The 19,408-nt window shown below is 42.3% G+C and overlaps 1 protein-coding gene across 2 annotated transcripts in view; it reads left to right on the top strand.

Annotated features, from left to right (window-relative positions):
- The first annotated feature begins 6,931 nt into the window (after nucleotides 1-6,931).
- LOC128440016 (B-cell receptor CD22) overlaps nucleotides 6,932-19,408 on the top strand; it is a 32,743-nt gene continuing 20,266 nt past the window's right edge. The window contains exons 1-12 of one of the 2 annotated variants that reach the window (XM_053422583.1): nucleotides 6,932-7,107; nucleotides 7,550-7,906; nucleotides 8,043-8,267; nucleotides 9,209-9,565; nucleotides 9,638-9,868; nucleotides 9,996-10,262; nucleotides 10,975-11,235; nucleotides 12,037-12,297; nucleotides 12,449-12,533; nucleotides 12,655-12,712; nucleotides 13,180-13,268; nucleotides 13,609-14,139. In XM_053422583.1, the coding sequence (XP_053278558.1) occupies nucleotides 7,053-7,107; nucleotides 7,550-7,906; nucleotides 8,043-8,267; nucleotides 9,209-9,565; nucleotides 9,638-9,868; nucleotides 9,996-10,262; nucleotides 10,975-11,235; nucleotides 12,037-12,297; nucleotides 12,449-12,533; nucleotides 12,655-12,712; nucleotides 13,180-13,260 (2,238 nt within the window). In that variant the 5' untranslated portion in view covers nucleotides 6,932-7,052 and the 3' untranslated portion in view covers nucleotides 13,261-13,268; nucleotides 13,609-14,139. Of the gene's footprint in view, nucleotides 7,108-7,549; nucleotides 7,907-8,042; nucleotides 8,268-9,208; nucleotides 9,566-9,637; nucleotides 9,869-9,995; nucleotides 10,263-10,974; nucleotides 11,236-12,036; nucleotides 12,298-12,448; nucleotides 12,534-12,654; nucleotides 12,713-13,179; nucleotides 13,269-13,608; nucleotides 14,140-19,408 lie in introns of those variants that run through there. The other variant, XM_053422585.1, reaches the window with a different exon arrangement.

The following is a 19,408-nucleotide window of genomic DNA, read 5'->3' as shown; positions in this document are numbered from 1 at the left end:
GTGTGTGTGTGCTCGTGCACTTATCTTTAAAGGTGTGCCGGTGTCTCATTTCCATTATTACCCTGCACATCAGGAGGAACCCTGTGTTAACGAGCTGCTGTTGTGGACGGACACGTGCACGCTGCGTTATACAAGATAATAATGTGCACGTGTGAGAGGGAGAAAGAAACTGAGCGAGAAGGAAAGTAAAGGAAGTTTCACTGCATGTGAGAGCAAACGTTTATGGGCATCACTCTCTCTCTCTCTCTCTCTCTCTCTCTCGCTCTCTCTCGCTCTCTCTCTCTCTCTCTCTCTCTGGGGGAACATTGTCTCTCGCCCTCTATGCTTCACTAGTCACCTCTGCTATAGGTCTATATATAGGAGCCATTATCAGAGCCTCACCTGATTATGAGAGTGTTGAACGACCAGGTGGAGATGGAGAAACTTCCTCCGGACATGAACGAGGGCCGAGCTGTTACTCTCATGTTCAGATTCATCTGTGGCCTGAGAGTCGTGGTGAAGCTGAAGGTGGAGACGGAGGAGTTCACCTTCATAAAGCTGACGGCTGCGAAATGGGATTTCCTCTCCAGTAACTCCTGAGGAAAGTCTGCGGCTGCTGGGCTGATAAATCCTCCGCTCTGTTAAGTCTCTGACGTTTGCTGCTGGAGGAGCGTCTGGAGTCGGTGCTGATGAGAGTCACAGAAACACAGGGAGCGGAAAGATGCTGGAGTCCTCACACACGACAAACAACCACACACACATACATGTTACTGATTATAACTTTATATAGAGATGGACGACATGACAGCTAAATAATTCTTAATTGCCCCCTGGTGGCTGGCTGCAGTATAGGTCCCAAACCGACCTCCTCCATGTAAGCAGCTGGGACATGGACGTGCCAAAGATGTTTTATGGTCATGATGGTTTATTCCATTTTAGGTATAGTTCCCTCCACATCCCTCCATCGCTTCATCCCTCCATCGCTTCACCCCTCCATCGCTTCATCCCTCCATCACTTCATCCCTCCATCGCTTCATCCCTCCATCGCTTCATCCCTCCATCGCTTCACCCCTCCATCGCTTCATCCCTCCATCACTTCATCCCTCCATCGCTTCATCCCTCCATCGCTTCACCCCTCCACCACTTCACCCCTCTATCACTTCATTCCTCCACCGCCTCACCCCTCTATCACTTCACCCCTTCACCGCTTCATCCCTCCACCGCTTCACCCCTCTATTACTTCATCCCTCCATCACTACTGTGCAGAGTGGATGTTGTGTGCTGGTGTTTTGTTTTCAATTTCTGGATAGTGAGAGGAAGTGGAAATGTGTCACTACACAAAACCTTTTTTACAAATGTAGTAAATTGAGCTATTGCTGATATCACATTTTTTTGATTATAGCAGCTTTAAGTTAGAGTTGAAGAGCACGTAGACACTCAACAGTCAAACTGGACGATTCTCTGATGGTGTAACCTGCAAATTCACAAGTTCACTCAACATCTGATGTTTCTCTGATTGAACCACAAATTCCACAAACCAGCTTTTTACAGGTATATCTAAAACACACTCGGTTTTGAACATAAATTGCACCAAGAACTCTCATTTAAGTGGTTTGTGCAAAATATTATTCAACCTTACATAAATCCTTCATTCCTACTAAACATATGCGCGTTCATCCGTGTGTTAATGCTGCTCGCTGCCTGGTGAGCTGCTTATTCCTCCTACAACTGTGACCAATCTGACCCAGAATCCATTTTTAAGATGCGTGTTCTAATCTCATTAGGAACTCATTGGGTTGTATTTCCATCCCTGGCAGAAGAAGCAGGTCCTCAGCCCCTGAACAGCCCAGACAAACGCACAATACAATGAAGCAGACTCACATTTCTTTTGGATGCAAACCATGTATCGTGATCTGCGCAGGAGGCGAGAACAAAAATCATAATTTCTGATTGACGTGTGTGAACGTTTAAAAAAACGATTTCCAGTGGAGGAGGCGTTCGGGAACCATGTGTCAAAGTGTCTTTAGATATGAAAGAGTTTGTAAACCGGCAGTTTGTGTAAAAATAAATATGTGGGTTTAAAGAAAGACAGATAAAAGATACGCAGCTGAAAATCGTCTAAACAGAAAAACTATTGACAAGTTATGATGCGTTAATATTCAACTGATATTTTCTAATAATTGGAATTCTGTCTTATAATTTTGTTACAGTTTTCATTTCATCAAATAACTAATTAAAACCCAACTTATCAGAAACAAGATCATTTGAACCTTGAGTCTGTTTATTTGATTCCATTAGAAGCTTCATGCACATTTCAGATTCAGGAGCTTCTCATCAAAATCCTCAACATCAACATAGTTTGTTCTAATAATCATTTGAAGCATTTCCCAGCATCACAGTTTCTGAAGAGACCGGAGTTCACTGAGGAGCCGACGGACAGAGCGCAGGAAGCAGCTGGCGCCCCCGGTGGGTCACTGAGTGCGTCGCGACAAGGACTCGACCTCTGGACCCTCCACCGACAGATGTGGACGAGCTGGGGGGGGGGCGGCCGATGTCTTTATGAGAGATTCAAGTCCAAATGTAATTTATTGGTTAACAGTCTTTAAAAATGCATTTTATTTCCTTCAGTTGCATCATATTAATACTGTTAATTTAATAATCCTTTACATTGTAACCCAGAAACACCAAGTGTGTTGGTAGCATCTGTGATTTTTAGTCTTTAATGATGCACTAATGTCAAATCTGAAGCAGTCGTCTCAAACAAAGACGGATTATTTGATAAGAAACATTCTCCAGACCTCAGATACAGTAAAATGCTCAAGCACCTGCAGAAGAGACAGAGCTGTTTCCACAGAGCTCAGGATTCTGCAGCGGAGGCGACCACATATTACTGCTGATTGCAGCTATAAACAGATCCGTGTGCACCTAAAGGTGAAATTGCTTCAGTGATTTACAGTTTTCCGTTTTCAGTATCGAGCGGTGACTCACCGAGTGGCTACAATCTTCAAGATGCACAGGAGGCGGCGTCGTGTCCTTTGTCTCCGTTTGTGTGTCTGTGCGTTTGTTTATCTCTGTGAGGACAAAGTGGTGGAGATTCCCTGTGGGGGACACACACACACACACACACACACGTTGTGCAGTTACTTCTCTGTTTAGGTTCCAGAATGAATTAATAACTAGGTTTACGGTTAAGGTTAAAGTCGGTGTTGTAGTTAATATCAGGAGCTCGGACACACATGATGTCAGTAATGGTTTATTGATAGTGGGGGGGGGGGATACAGCAGCATCAAACCCTTCTACTTATTGACTAATGATGATGATAATGAATCTGCAAACAGAGATGGTCACGGTATTCGATTTAAATAGGTGTAAAGAAAAAATGCTCCAAACTCCAAATCTCTTCCTCGGCCTCGAACGTCTGGTGAATCCAACTCAAGTCTTTATATGAGTAAGAATGAATTCATTGTTTCTTAATGTGTATGAAGCAGTTTCTCGTGACAGTGTTGTGTGATTATCTCATGACCCTGTGACCAAGAGAACCTGTTTAACATCTCATGATTCTGCAGTGAGCCACAACTGGGTCTCTGTTGAATGTGAGAATGAGGATAATCGGCCCCAAAAGTTTATTTATGTCATTAAATACAGTAGCTTATATATATATATATATATATATATATGTGTATATATATATATATATATATATATTCATAAGCTACTGTATTTATTCATCTGCTGCGACCTGGTCCTGTAAAATGTGTTTCTTACGTCACTTCCACCGATAACTTGAATCATTCAATATTTATCTACGTTCTAACAATCAGTTTTCACAGCTGTCTTTTTACAGTCATATACATTTCTCTATCTTTATTATATTAATATGCTCTTATCCTATAGAGTTGTTTTGCTTTATCAAACCTTCTGTCTTATTTATGTTTTCATCTCTGTTTGTCTGTGTCTAGTAGGTAGCAGGGCCGGGTCTAGACAGGCATGTATGAGGGGGCAGCCACAAATCTTGAGGGGGCATTGTGCCTAACCCTAACCCTAACCCTATTTAGTTTGAGGGGGCACAACATTTATTTGAGGGGGCCAGGCCCCCTCTTGCCCCTGCCTAGACCCGGCCCTGGTAGGTAGTGAATTTGTATTTGATATCCCAGTTGATAAATTGGAGCTGTAATGAACAGATCTCATAAGGCACAGTTTCCACTTTTAGCACCATGTCCTTGTAAACCTCATATACGGAGAAATTAATTTTTCATAAAAAAGTGGTTGAAGTTCAAGTGTGTTCTCTGTGAGGCTGGTGGATCATCTTCAACAGCAAGAATAACAATCAGGTTCATTCTTTGGCTCAGTGATCCGTCAACGTGGTAAAACATAAACATCGGGGCCGAATACCATGAAAACCAATAACACATATGGTTTTGTTGATATGTGAATGTCAACCCACACACTTCAGTGACCTCTAAAGAATTTGAAAAGGTCAAAGATCTTTTATTCTATTTTTTTTCAAGTGTTGTATAAGTGTTCCCTCTTCAGCCGGCCGGTCAGAACCTCAGCAGCCAGTAGCGCCAGTTATCTTCAGTTTACTTTAAATGTGTCTGACGTCCGTCCCCCCCCCCCCCCCCCCCTGCAGATGTCGTCCCCCACCCCCCCGACGGCCCGCTGAGCTGCTGGTCCGGTCCCGCGTGTGAATCGTGGTGCGATTGGTTCGGTCTAAAGAGGAAATAAGAAGATGAGCCCTGAAGCGTAGCAGCAGCCTACTTCCTGTTAACATATAGTCCCCATGGTGGAGACAGAGCGAGTCCAGCTGCGTCAGTGCAGGGTCTGTGAATCTGGGACGAGCAGGGTTCAGATTAGAGACTGGGACGGGAACCAGCACTGAGGACTGGGTCTGTAATCCAGGGCCTGAGACTGGAACTGGGAAGGAGACGCAAACTGTGATAGATTAAAGTGATGGATTCGATTTAGATAGATCGAGACGGAAATTTTGAGATTAGACCATGAGGCCTAAGAGCTGATTTCAGACGGACACTGAACCCTGGACGTTCTCCTGAAACTTACCAAAGGGAATATTGATACGCAAATGTTCGAGTCAGTTGCTCTGGATGTTTTCTGGAATTTCTTCCTGTCAGCCAACCTTATGAAATGTCTGGAAAACGTCAGAGCGAGTCCATGTGAGAATTCAGCAGGAAAAATGTTTGAAGAGTTCACAGCAATAAGTGGACGCGTTGATAGATGAATGCAAATCTAAAAGTAACATAAATTAATACAAATAATATCAACAATAGAAGTCATATAAGACCCTTGTTGTCGTGATTCAACCTGTGATGTTTCCAGGCAGGAGCCGAGGGAACCCTCCAGATGTTCTACCTCTGCACAGCTGTGATCTGCTCAGGAGCAGTGGGTTCGGCCGGAGCGTCCTCGGACTGGAACCGAGTAAAACCGGTAGGCACGGAGGAGAATGTCCAGAGTAAACAGCATGAGCTCGAGAAAACAAACAGGCTCAGTGAAGTGCGAGCGAGGAAGGAAAAGAGTTTGAGTCGTACGTTGTTTACAAACAGTTTCCCTCTTCTGCTCCTCAGCCAGGGCTCCAGCTATTTGCTGACCAGTGCTTCTTCTGTGGTTTATTTTCTATCCAGGATGAATCTAATCTCTAAACCAATAACCAGGCTTATTTTCAGCAAGTGCTATAATTATATTGTTCGGCCAATGATGCTTTGGCCTCATGTTTGTGGAAACAAAGGATTTCAGGCGATTAAATATTTTTTACTTTGTCCAAAACCACGTTCGTCGTGTTCTTATTATTTTTTCTGAGAGAAATTAAAGTTCAACTTTCAGAATTAGTAAGGAAGTGTTGTATGATTATCTTTGGCAGATGCTTTTTTCCCCGGCTGAAAGCAATTGAGTGCGATTTGTCAGGTAAACATTGTACAAACACGTTCTTATAGTGCAGATTTATATCAATTCTCTAGAAGTTAGTTGCTGAATCTAAATACAAAGTCTGTAAATGAAATGGGCTCTAATAAAAATAACAAATTAAAAGTCCATCAGAGGAGTTTAACCTGCAAAAATATTTTTTATATTTAAGAGTAGAGGGTAATTCTTAATCATGTGAGTATAAATATATATTATAACCGTTATAATTTAGAATTTAAGCAGATTAACACATCAGGAAGTTGTGGGCCCCCCCCCCGGTTCCATATAGGACAAATGTGTGTTTTTTTGTATTTATTTTCTGTTGAAGAACCAGTAGGAAGGAACTTTCTCACGGTACCCAGACTGGACCGATGCTGTACAAACAAACTGGTGAACTGGTGCTGTAAAAGAATATCATCTATGTGACCGTCGTGTTTACCTTCCCCCCCAGTCCCATTCAAGTCTACACAAGTGAACAGTTTTACACGTGTATCAGACAAAACAAGTTTGACTCATATGAGTTGAATCCCTGTGAGAATTAAGTAAAGAACACTAACATGAGATTAAGAAAGAATAATTCAACATGGTTTTTTAAGTCCAGTCTCAAGAAATTAAATTAAGGCTGCAAAACTACTCTCATTGTTATTTGCCTGAAACATATTTTAATAAGTTCACGTTTCATTTCCAAAATAAAAGAACATTTCTTCATTTTAACGAGGGGATTAACTTGTGTTTGTCCATTCGTGCATGTTAATGATGTAAAGAGGAAGGAAGCCAGCGTTGAACAGGCAGGCCGGTTCAAAGCTGCTTACAGCTTCAGTTGATGGTGATACAGGTTTGGTGTGAACAGCCACTGAAGGCATTTCTAACAGTCTGTTAAATAAAGAAATTCACAGTTTGTACAAAGCACATGTTACTTTTTTTATTGGGTTAAATCTAACACCTTCAGGCTCAGCATGCATGTAAGTGGAAAGAGGAAGGAAAGTGGGGGTGTTCAACATGTTAAACGTATCTTTCTCTAACAGAATCTGTCTTTATTCTCAGACTCTTCTGTGTTGTAGGGAGACGTGTCTGTGATGTGACTGAGTTTCATCTTGTGCACATTATTTATCTGTGGAGGTTTTTCTTGTTTGAAGTCACAGACGAGAGCAGCAGCTACTATGAGTGTAACTGCAGCAGCGAGTGGATTTGTTGCCCTTCTGCTCACTGTGACAGGTACTGTACCTCTACATTCAGGTTCTCACTCTATTTTACATATAGACTTCTGATTCACATGAAGTGAGTTTGAGAAAGAAAGTAAAAAATATAAATGAACCATTCATTCATTTTCAGATCACAACATTTAAAGTGATGCAGAAAGAAAATATATGAAGGAATTATCATCAGTATTATTTTGTATCTTTGTTTAGAAGTTTCTATCGTCTAGAGCTCAACATATTACAGAGTCTGAAACATGTTATTCTTATTATGATTATGATTATTATCATCATGACTGAGTTCTTCACTGCTCGATGCAGGAGTTGTCATCATTGTGTGGAGTCATTAGTTGAAATGCTATGGAATGCTGCTCATGGAAATGTGTTTCTTTTCTACAGAAAGTAAAAAGTAAACTAAGTGTTCTCTGGTGTGGTTATGAATCTGATTCTCTGTGTTACAGTGGTACAGTGTGAGAATGGCTGGGATGTGAGTTACACTTCTACTGAGATCTGTGCCATCAGAGGATCAACAGTGGACATTAACTGTACCTACACATACCCATCCACAGTTAATAACCATGATACTACAGTTCAGGAAACTTTCTGGTTCATTAAAGAGAGTAATGGGATTCATGTTGATCTAAGGACTGATCCAGAGTATTCAGGTCGTGTGGAGAATCTCTGTGGAAACAACAAGTGCACTCTGAGAATCTCTAACCTGAGAGAGAGCGACTCAGCTGTGTACAAGTTCAGGTTCACAACAAACCAACCTACTGGGAGTTTAACTGGTTCGGCTGGAGTCACTCTGTCTGTCACTGGTAACATTTACATCTGAACATTCATTAATTTATTTCCTACATCTTGTTTGGTTCACTTGAGTGTGTCTGTGCACTTTTATATGCATGTGTGTGTTGTCAGTTTGGACTAAAATGAATTCCTTATTCTCACACACAGATTTGCATGTGCAGGTGAGAGCATCAGTGAAGGATGAATTATTTAACATTGCAAAGCTCAGGTGTCAGAGCAGTTGTCGTCTTCCTGATCATCTGAACTACGTCTGGTACAAGAATCAACAGAAGGTGAATGAGGAAGGAGCATCTTATACAGGTTATTTTCATCGTTCAGACAGAGTTTCCTGTGCTGTTAAAGGACTCGAGGATTTCCGCTCTCCTTTAATCTGTGAGTTTAATCTTCAGTATTTCACTAACAACACCATCTGCTGGAGTAATTGAGATAATTCATTGTACCATAACTTCATGTGTCTTTAAATACTTTTTTCTGTATGGGCATATTGAGCTCTTGGGATACTACTGTCAGTACTGACAAACTAGTGTAGTACTACTATTCTGCTTGTGTAAATATAGATGGCAGACATGACTGCTTTCCAGAAGTGAAGCCAAAGCATTGTGATCGCCCCCTAGTGGCTGGCTGCAGTATAGAACATACATCCTGTCTCCTCCATGTTAGTGGGAAGGACATGGACCAAACTAAAAAGTCAAATACATTTTTCTCAAAGATGGTTTCTGTCATTTTAGGTCGTTCTTATCTCACTCTATTGTTCATGTTTCTCATAAGTTTGGTTTTCATTTTTTATTGATGAAATGAAAAGTAGATTAATCTTCATGATTGACAGCTGAAGCTGACTCAGGATTGGTCGAGCTCATATATGGGCGGGACCTTGATACTGTGGCTCCATCTCTGGATCACCACTGTGCAGACTGTGGTTCCAAATGTGAAAGATGGCAGCTTTGGTATCCAGGATATTTTGGCTTAATTTCTGGAGATTGGGAGGAAGTGGAGACATGTCGTCCATCTTTGGTCGACTCTGCATAAAAGACACAGATCATTTCCTCCATATTGTTCAGTTTGCTCCATTATAAGAGCAACTTATACAAGGTCCCTCATGGTCCTCACCTCCAACAGTGTGTTTCTCCCTCACACTGAAGTCTAAAGGACACTTCACTGTGTTTTATGTGAACTGAAAGTTTCCTCATCTTGGCATCGTCATCATCTTAAAATGAAAACCTGCCGACTGGTGATTCACCAGAGAAAATAAATGGGGGTAGTTTTATAAATGTATACGTTTATCTTCTGATTCTCTGATGTGCTCTGTGTTACAGTGGTGAAGAGTCAGAATGGCTGGGGTGTGAGTTACACTTCTACTGAGATCTGTGCCTTCAGAGGATCAACAGTGGACATTACCTGTACCTACACATACCCATCCAGGTGGAATCACCTTGAGACTACAGTTCAGGAAACTTTCTGGTTCATTAAAGAGAGTAATTGGATTCACGTTGATCTAAGGACTGATCCGGAGTATTCAGGTCGTGTGGAGAATCTCTGTGGAAACAACAAGTGCACTCTGAGAATCTCTAACCTGAGAGAGAGCGACTCAGCTTTGTACAAGTTCCGGTTCACAACAAACCAACCTGGAGGGAGTTTAACTGGTTCAGCTGGAGTCACTCTGAATGTCACAGGTAACATTTACTTTAGAGTCAGTTTGAAATGTTAGTGTGTATGTTGAAATAAAATCACATGTTTGTTCACAGACCCTAAGCTCCAGGTACATGTGAGGAGATCAACAGCCAATCCATCTTCTACCTGGACAGAGCTGACCTGTCACAGCAGGTGTCAGCTCCCTGATCATCTTTCCTACGTTTGGTACAATAACAATAAACCTGTTGGACGAAAAAAATACTTTCACCTACGACACTTTAATCCTGAAGACAGCTATCACTGTGTTATAGAAGGACAGGAGCGTTTCCCTTCTCCTGCATTGTGTGAGTTTACTCCTCCTCATGAAGCTACAATAATGTGGAAATAATTTAAATTGAAACTTTAACAAATAATACAGAGAGTGTTTTGATTGTATTCTCATCCTTTGTGTTAATATAAACTATCCTTCAGATGCTCCAAAGCCTCCCTCTGTGTCAGTGAGTCCCTCTGGTGAGATCATGGAGGGCAGCTCAGTGACTCTGACCTGCAGCAGTGATGCTAACCCAGCAGCTAAATACACCTGGTACAAGAGAAGTGGAGATAAACAAGTTCAACGTCTCAGTGAAGAGACACAATTTGTCCTCAGCTCCATACGGTCGTCAGACTCTGGAGAGTTTTACTGCACAGCTGAGAATGAGCTGGGAAGGAGTTCAGCAAACATCTTTATGACTGTGAGATGTGAGTGAAACACAGGTTATTAACTGAAGACATATTGAATCTGTCCCATTCTTTGTCATTTACATTTTAAATTTACAGATATGAGTCGTTTGACTTCAGCCCTATAAATATTCAGTCAGACCATCAGCAGCACAATGAGGAATCCACCCAGCGTCTGTTAAAACATCCATAAAGTTTTCACTATCCTCAGTAAACTTGAAAGATATTTCCTTCACTGTGCACATTGACGTGACGAACAAAGCTCTCTCAGCCGACAGACAGTGGTGAAAACAAAACCCTGCTCCTGTGCACATGTCACACACACACACCTCCCAGCAGGGGGAGCAGTGGCTCATTGACATTTAAGAGACACGCCCACAAACAGGCCAATCTGATCAGGGCTCATCACACATTTTATTAGGTAGAAACTCTGTCTAATCGTGGAAAAGAGTCATAATATGTCACGTTTAAGTCCACGTTACAAACTGGACTATGGTTTGGAAATCTGTGGATTTTCAGGGGAGTCTGGAAACAGTAGTGCAACAGGAAATCATTCAAAAAAACCTCTCACTTAACAAGTAGAATTTACCTGTGTCAGTTTAACAACTTTGCTGTTGTAGGTGAGTGCCTCCAGTCACCTGAGCAACTTTGACTAAACACATCATATCATATATGTCCCCAAATGTTAAACACAATGTCTGTCATCTGTTATCATCACTCTGTTTCCACACAGACGCTCCAAAGCCTCCCTCTGTGTCAGTGAGTCCCTCTGGTGAGATCATAGAGGGCAGCTCGGTGACTCTGACCTGCAGCAGTGATGCTAACCCAGCAGCTCACTACACCTGGTACAAGGAGAACCGAGCTCTGCTTCAAGGACCAGAGGGCATTTATCGTCTCTCCTCCATCAGCTCTGGGGACAGCGGGGTCTACTCCTGCAAGTCTGAGAATCAGTACGGATGGATCAACTCCACGTCTCTACACTTAGACGTCCAGTGTGAGTAGAAAACATCCACATGTCCATAAAACCCAGCATCTTACATAATGTTCCTGGGTCCGCCCCCTGATCTGGATTAACAACAAACTTTCCTGAGTTCTTCCCTGACCCGTACCCCATCCAACTTTCAAGTTTCATACTAATCGACTCAGTAGTTTTTGTGTAATCTTGCTTAAAATCAACACCCAACAAACAAACAGACTGTGGTGAAAACATCTGTTGTTGAATAGCTACACTATATGATGTCATTTTCTAAACTCATAGTGACATTCACATCATATGATCAAAGATTATTTGTCAATGTATACAAGCTTTAGGTCGTCTCTATAGTCCTATAAGAGGCAGGAATACAGCAGAAAGGCAGATTTAAGGACTCATGATGTAAATCTCTAACTTCTTTGTGACATTACTTTTAAGTCATCTATCATTATACGATGGTGAATAATGTTCTGATCAGTATATGATTTAATCTCTCTGCTATTTGTGGAAATATCTTGGAAAATGTGTCTTTTGGGTCAAATCTTTGCTCATCTTGACATCTGACCTTTGACCAATCAGCTGAAAAGTTAATATTCACTATAATATTTTAGTTTGGTTAATGAGTTGACTTATCTTGCACATTCACACACACAAACTGAAAACAAAATCCTCAGTACCTGCTTCTGTCTGTGCTGGCCCCCGGGTTAATAATGATCATCTATATTTAAGAAGCACTTATCAAAACCAGAGATTGAAAAGTTCTTCACTTTGGTTAATGAATATTTCTGAGTTGATTTCATGATCTTGCATGTTTTACACCAGACGCTCCAAAGCCTCCCTCTGTGTTAGTGACTTCCTCTGGTGAGATCATGGAGGGCAGCTCGGTGACTCTGACCTGCAGCAGTGATGCTAACCCAGCAGCTAACTACACCTGGTACAAGGAGGACGAGGACTCACCAACAGCATCAGGACAAATCTTCACCATCACTAATATCACAGCTGAACATGGTGGAAAGTATCAGTGTGAGGCCCAGAACACACATGGACGTAGTAAGGCCACCTTACATGTGACTGTTGGAGCAGGTGATTTTAGCTCTCTGACTTTTACAGCCTTCAGCCCCCCCCCCCCCCCCCTCCTCCTTTTCATTACTCCTGAACCTTAAACCATCAATACTCAGGATTTCCAGATGTATCAGTCTAACCAAACTGCTAATGTCTCCTGTCTGCTGTCTAGAGAAGTCAGTGATAATCATGAATACCATCAGGTACACTCTGGTGGTCGTGCTGGTTCCAGTGCTTGTCTGGACTCTGTGGACGAGGTAAAACTTTACAAATCCATCAGTTCACCCTCTGCTCTTCTTCAAATGTCTTCAAACACTAGTTTCAGTGTTATGAAGTTCATTTTGTCAAATGTTGTTTTTGTTGTTGTTTTCGATCCAGGATGAAGAAAACTCTGAGCTTGAAATCAAAAGTGAATGAAGCTGTGGAGATGATAGAGGTGAGAGACAGTGAGACCAAAAGAATGACTCCATATCACTGTTTTCATCTCGCAATGTTAGAGAAAGAGATAAAACATTTCTTGGATCATCTAATTTGTCTGAATCTGCCCGTAAATGTAAAAGGTTCCACCCCCTCTCCTCCAAATATGGTTACTTCTGGTTTCATAAAAACAAGATGGCGCTGGACAACATGTCAAAAATAGAGGATTCAAAATGGCCGCTCACAAACCAATGACGGTGACTTCACAGTGCTTTGACTCTTCTTTCTTGGCCCATGTCCCGTCCTTCCACCAAGTTTTGTGGAAATCAGTTTATCAGTTTTTGTGTAATCCTGCTGATGAACAAACAAACAAATGGACAGGGGACGCAACTACGTTCAAACTATTTTGAATGAACTGTGATTATTTGCAGGTTTCATGAATAAAGTCCAGTGAGGCTTCATATTTTCTCATCTGTCCCCCATCAGTTAGACAACTGTCCTGAGTATGAGAACAACGCTGCTGCTGCACAGACAGAAGACACAGAGGAGCAGGAAGACCTGGTGTGAAGCATCAGGTCAGAGCCACTGGGACAAACACAACCAATATGGACGACTTCAGAGAACATCCGTACAAGAGAGTTTTACAGAAACCATAGTGTGTAGTTATTAAATAAAGGAAATCTGTCCAAGCAGCAAAATATCTGAGTGCAAGCGCAGAGTTTGAGCACAAGCAGAGCAACTCTAAGCAGCAGCAAGAGCTGTGTGAGTGCAAGCTCAGGGTTTTGAGTAAAAACACCACAAAATTCTGAACGTTTAAGTCAAGCTCTCAAACTAAAATACTAAACTTTTGAATGAAGAGGAAAACACTGTACATTTCCTTTCTACTCAAGGTTTCCTGTTTTCTTCTCTCCTCAGGTGCACTGTGATTGGTTGATGGAAGTATTTAGGAGGAAACAGGAAGTATCTGTCTCTCCATCCCCGTTTGCAGCAGCAGCAGTTTGTACAGCTTGACCTTTAGAGCAAGAGTATTGTTGTGTTGTGTCTTTTCTTTTTCTTTTCTGATGGGTCCAGTCGTCCAGTTTCTGCAGCTTTATTTCTGTGAGCTTTAGTTCTGATTTTGGTTTAGGTTGAAGGAAGATTCTCAGATCCTACGACCCTTTGTGGGTTGTTGTGTTGGGTTTTCCTACTTTTCTCAATTTCGCCGGCCTGTTGTTGAATTTTTTTTTTTTTTTCTGCAATAAATTTAAATGTTTTTGCTGTTACCCTCTGAACTATGTTGGACGTCTTGGCGATCAAACTTTGAGGCTGTGGTAACACCACGTGACTCATCTTGTGTCTTATACATGATATTAATGTGGTTATTACATGGATATTGAATTATTATGTATCGTGATTTTATGATTCTTTCTTAAATAAATGTTTTTGGTCTTTTGTTTTCACTCCTTATCAATTTGTTTGTTTATTTGTTATTGTTTTTTAATTGATGGAGGCTGTCATGTGCACACAGACACCAAAGGGGGTGTCAGGGAAATTGTGAAGCAGATGGACCCAGGATGCAGAGTTTTAACAAAAAGTGTAATTTTAATGAAAGTCATAATTCACCAAAGACTGTTACATGGGTTGACACTAATTGATTGCACTAAACTAAAAAAGGTTGTCACGGCCCGGCTCTTGGCCATAACAAATACGGAGACACACCAAGGTTTAAACTGAAAACTAACCATAATTTATTGACAGACAGAAAGTTTAACCAAACATAATGGGTCTGGAGAGGGAGCCAGCCATGGGCAGACTGGTGAGCCTTTTATCTGGCACCCTCTGATTGGTGTTGATTGGGCAGCTCCGCCCATCTGGAACCACCTGAGAGGAGAGACCTGGGGAGGAGCAGAGCAGGTTACCTATAACAGTCAGAGGGCCGTCACACCCCCCCCCCATAGGAAAAGGGTTCCAATGGAACTCTACTAATCATAGTAACGTTTAATATATCTAATAAAAAAAGGATTGACTAACTAAAAAATAAAAAAACTGTTGCCCAGTTCCTACGCGTCTGCACCCAGCCACTCCTCCAACCTCAGCAGCAGGATCCTGCGAGCGATTTTAGTGGAGAGTAAGAAAGGAGGAAGATAACATGTACAGCACTTTCAACATTAGGCTATTTTAGCAGGGTGCTCGGGACAACGAATCTGCCACTACATTGTCCTTCCCTCTAATGTGACGTATGTCCAAAGTATATCCCTGCAAAAATAAAGACCAGCGCACGAGTCTTTGATTCGGACACTTTAGCGAATTAAGGAAAGTCAAGGGGTTATGATCTGTATACACAATCAAAGGAGAAAGGCCAGACATAATGTACACCTCAAAATGAACTAAAGCCCAGACCAAGGCGAGAGCCTCCTTTTCAATGACGGAGTAGTTCAGCTGGTGCGTATTAAATTTCTTTGAAAAGAAACTAACTGGTTTGTCTATGCCAAGCTCATCGGCCTGGAGGAGGACAGCCCCTGCGCCCACCTGACTAGCGTCTACCTGGAGCTTAAAAAGCTCATCCATATGAGGAGCTGCCAACACCGGAGCAGCACAGAGAAGGGACTTCACATTTTCAAAAGCCTGCTGACAGACATCACCCCAAACGTATTTAGCATCACCTCTCAACAAATTAGTGAGAGGGGTAACGACAGTGGAAAAATTCCTACAGAAACTGCGGTAATAACCCACAAGGCCCAAAAATCGCTGCAGCTCTTTTTTGGTTGTGGGTCTTTGGTACATGTCTATAGCCTCTACTTTGGCACGCAACAGCGACACTGTACCATGTCCGACCAGTCGTCCGAGGTAGGTCACCGACGCCTTTGCAAACTCGCATTTCGCTAGATTGACTGTGAGGCACGCGTCAGCCAATCGGCCGAATAAAGCATCGATACGCTGCAAGTGAGTTTCCCAGTTGTCAGAGTAGATGACAACATCATCTAAATACACTGCACAGCCCTCCAGGTCACGCACAACCATGTTCATTAAACGCTGAAACGTGGCTGGAGCATTTCTCAAACCAAACGGCATCACCGTGTAGGAATAAAGGCCGGAAGGAGTTATGAAAGCTGATATTTCTCGAGCCCTCTCGGACAATGGCACCTGCCAATATCCTTTCAACAAATCAAATTTTGAAATAAACGTTGCAGAGGAAACTTGGTCTATGCAATCATCCATACGTGGAAGTGGGTATGAATCTGGCTTTGTCACGTTATTAACCTTGCGCAGGTCTGTGCAAAATCTTGGCGTATTATCAGGTTTTGGAACCGTCAAACATGGAGACGCCCAGCTGGACGATGACGGAACTGCAATGTTATTTTCGAGCATATATTTTATTTCCGAATCCATCTGCTTACGTTTTTCAGGATTCACCCTATAAAAACGTTGACGAATGGGCCTTGCATCACCTACATCAATATCATGTTCGATTAAAGTTGTACGTGAAGGAGTATCACCAAAAAGAGATGGATAATTATGGATGAGGGTTATAAGCTGAGTGCGTTCAACCTCCCCCAAATGGCGCAACGAGCTGTCAAGGTTAACAAGTGATTCCGAATTTTTCAACCTACCATTTAACAGGGATTGGTCAGGAGTGGACAACCCATCCTCCTCAAGCTCTGCCACCACATGAGGGATGGAGTCCACAAGGACTGTATTAGCCAAACACGCCGGACGGGGGCATACTGGAGAGGACACACGATCGTAATAATTCTTCAGTAGGTTAATATGACAGAGTTGGTTAGGTTTCCTACGCAAAGGCGTGGCAATCAAATAGTTTTGGTCTGAAACTTTCTTTACAACTGTATGTGGACCAGTAAATTTAGCCTGAAAGGGGGAACCGACCAAAGGCAGCAGAGCGAGAACTTGATCACCCGGGGAAAACGTGCGTTGCTCAGATCGACGGTCATAAAGACGCTTCATTTTATGTTGGGCACCTGCAAGTTTCTCTTTTGCTAGCTCTCCAGCAGCATATAGCCTATTCCTGAATCCATTTACATAATGCAGCAAGTTTTTAGGTGGCTCAGAATTCTTCCAATCGTCCTGCAAGACTGCCAAAGGGCCACGCACTGTGTGTCCAAACACCAGATCATTTGGGCTAAAGCCTGTACTTTCCTGACTTACCTCCCTAGCCCCCAGCATCAACCACGGTAACCCCTCTTCCCAGTCTCCGTCCAACTGAGTACAGTACGCACGGAGTAAAGACTTCAACGTGGCGTGGAACCTCTCAAGAGCTCCCTGACTCTGCGCGTGGTAGGCTGACGCCTTGTTATGTTTCACCCGGAGTTGTTTCAAAACCTGTGCAAACAGATGAGAGGAAAAGTTAGAACCTTGGTCTGATTGAATGACTTTGGGGATTCCAAATATGGAGATGAACTGAGTCAGGGCACGCACTACCGACTTAGTAGTGATGGTGCGTAATGGGTATGCTGCCGGATACCTAGTGCTCTGACACATCACTGTCAACAGATAGATTGCACCCGAACGCGAACGCGGTAGGGGACCAACACAGTCAATAATGAGATGCTCAAACGGTTGACCAATTGCCATAATTGGGCAGAGAGGAACAGGCTTTATGCTCTGATTCGGTTTTCCGGTCAACTGACACGTATGGCAAGTTTTAATATATGAAGCCACATCCCTCTTTAGACGAGGCCAAAAAAAATAACGCAAAATGCGATCATATGTTTTACGGACACCCATGTGTCCACACTCGTCATGTGACACTTGCAAAACCACACTATGAAATTTGGAAGGCACGACAATCTGGAAAATAGGATCTCCAACAAAATCAGGACCATGTGGCACCCACTTTCTCACAAGAACCTCATCATGAACGAAGTATGCCTGTGCACTGTCCCTCGCACCAGCAGCAGGGAGAGCCCTCTCAAACAGAGGCTTCAGAGAAGGGTCCACCTGCTGCTCTCTCACCAGGTCACCGTGAGAGACAGACAAAGGAAAATCAGACAAGGATAACCTGACAGTTTCTGGGTCATCATCCACTTTTTTAACATCGTTTGCACGGCGCATCGCACGGGTGGCTGCACAAGCAGTGAACACCTCGGGAAACTCCCTTTCGCTATCATCAGGCCTGCTTTTAACCAGCGGTACTGACGCTACCACAACGGATGGCACATCAGCCCAAACACGCGCACCAACCAAACCATTACCCAATATTATTGTGACTCCTTCAATTGGTAACGCTGGCCGAACTCCCACCTGCGCTTCACCCTGGAACAAATCAGAAAAGAGCCTTATCTTGTGTAGGGGAACATTCAAAACGTTCATGCCCATTCCAAGGACTGGAATGAACACTTCTGTCCGTCCTGGGAGAGGGATCCCTCACATGTGGCTCTCTCTGAGGTTTCTACATATTTTTACCCTGTTAAAAGGGTTTTTAGTATTTTATCTTACTCTTGCTGAGGGTTAAGGACAGAGGATGCCACACCCTGTTAAAGCCCTATGAGATGAATTGTAATTTGTGAATATGGGCTATACAAATAAAATTTGATTGATTGATTGATAAAGTTCTAGTTGCACCTGAAAATTAAGCCGATGATCAAAGATATCCATATTACAGTATATACCATGATGTTTTTCATGGTATTATGTGCCTGAAAGATTTCGACAGTGGAGTGAACTATTGTGCAGGTGATGATGTACACAAGGAAATGATGCCAACATGTTCTGCAGAGAACGAACACTTGACTGAGAAGCGACAGTCAGTTTTGACCAGCAATATATATTCAATTGGTAATTGGGCTAACTGAAGGCAATTGTACCTAACCGTTTGCAAAGGTGTGCTAAATCATTTGAAATTTGTGCAAGCTGTTGGAAATTGTACTTGTCATTGAAAGGATGTGCTAAAACAATTGCAATTTGATTAAAGGAATGAGATATTCCAATCTGTTGTGAACAAGTGCCCAGTGGTTTGGAGGTTTGCACGTGTTGTTTTGAGAATGTCATTTCTGTTTCGTGAAATGAGCCAAAGCAATGGAGAAAAACTGTAACGCACAAACAGAGCCCAGTGGGAGGCTCCGCCCATCTGACCCAACAGTCGATGGTTCCTGTGTCGCTCTACTGCTCACGTGCACCTGTGCATGAGCTCATGAAGTCCAGTCTACACAAGTGAACAGCTTTACACGCAGAGATGGGCAAAAATACATCAAAATGATTTTTGATACAAAAAACTAAATACCCCTCAAATAGATGTATTAAAATAAAATACAAAATACTGGTGCCAGGAAAATGTAACAAAATACAGTACATGTATTTTGTATTTAAAATATAGGAAATAGTGTTTCTGGATGTTCCGTTTTGTCACAGTTTGGTATATCAGCGTTCAGGTCTGGGCTATATAATGTTCTCAAAGCTCTGGTGAACCCCACAAAAAGAAAGAACAGTCAAAATTTGTCAGTGTAACTATGCAAAGCCATTTAAAGACAACAACTTGATTGATTATGTGTATATATATATATATATTTTTTTATTAATGGGACTTAACAGCCCGTTGATTTTATCAACAAGAAAATATTCATCACATATGAATAGCATCACACAATAGGCCTATGTATACTATAAAAGCAAAATATAGAATTAAAACCAGTTGTTCACAGGGAGCTAAATAAATGACTGTACTTCAAGTTCTGCACAGAAAAAATAAAAGGTAAATAGTAAATCAATACAAAAGTGAACA

The sequence above is a fragment of the Pleuronectes platessa genome, chromosome 5, assembly GCF_947347685.1.
Source record: "Pleuronectes platessa chromosome 5, fPlePla1.1, whole genome shotgun sequence".
In the NCBI taxonomy this organism is placed as follows: Eukaryota; Metazoa; Chordata; class Actinopteri; order Pleuronectiformes; family Pleuronectidae; genus Pleuronectes; species Pleuronectes platessa.
This window is presented reverse-complemented; position numbering and strand designations above follow the sequence as displayed.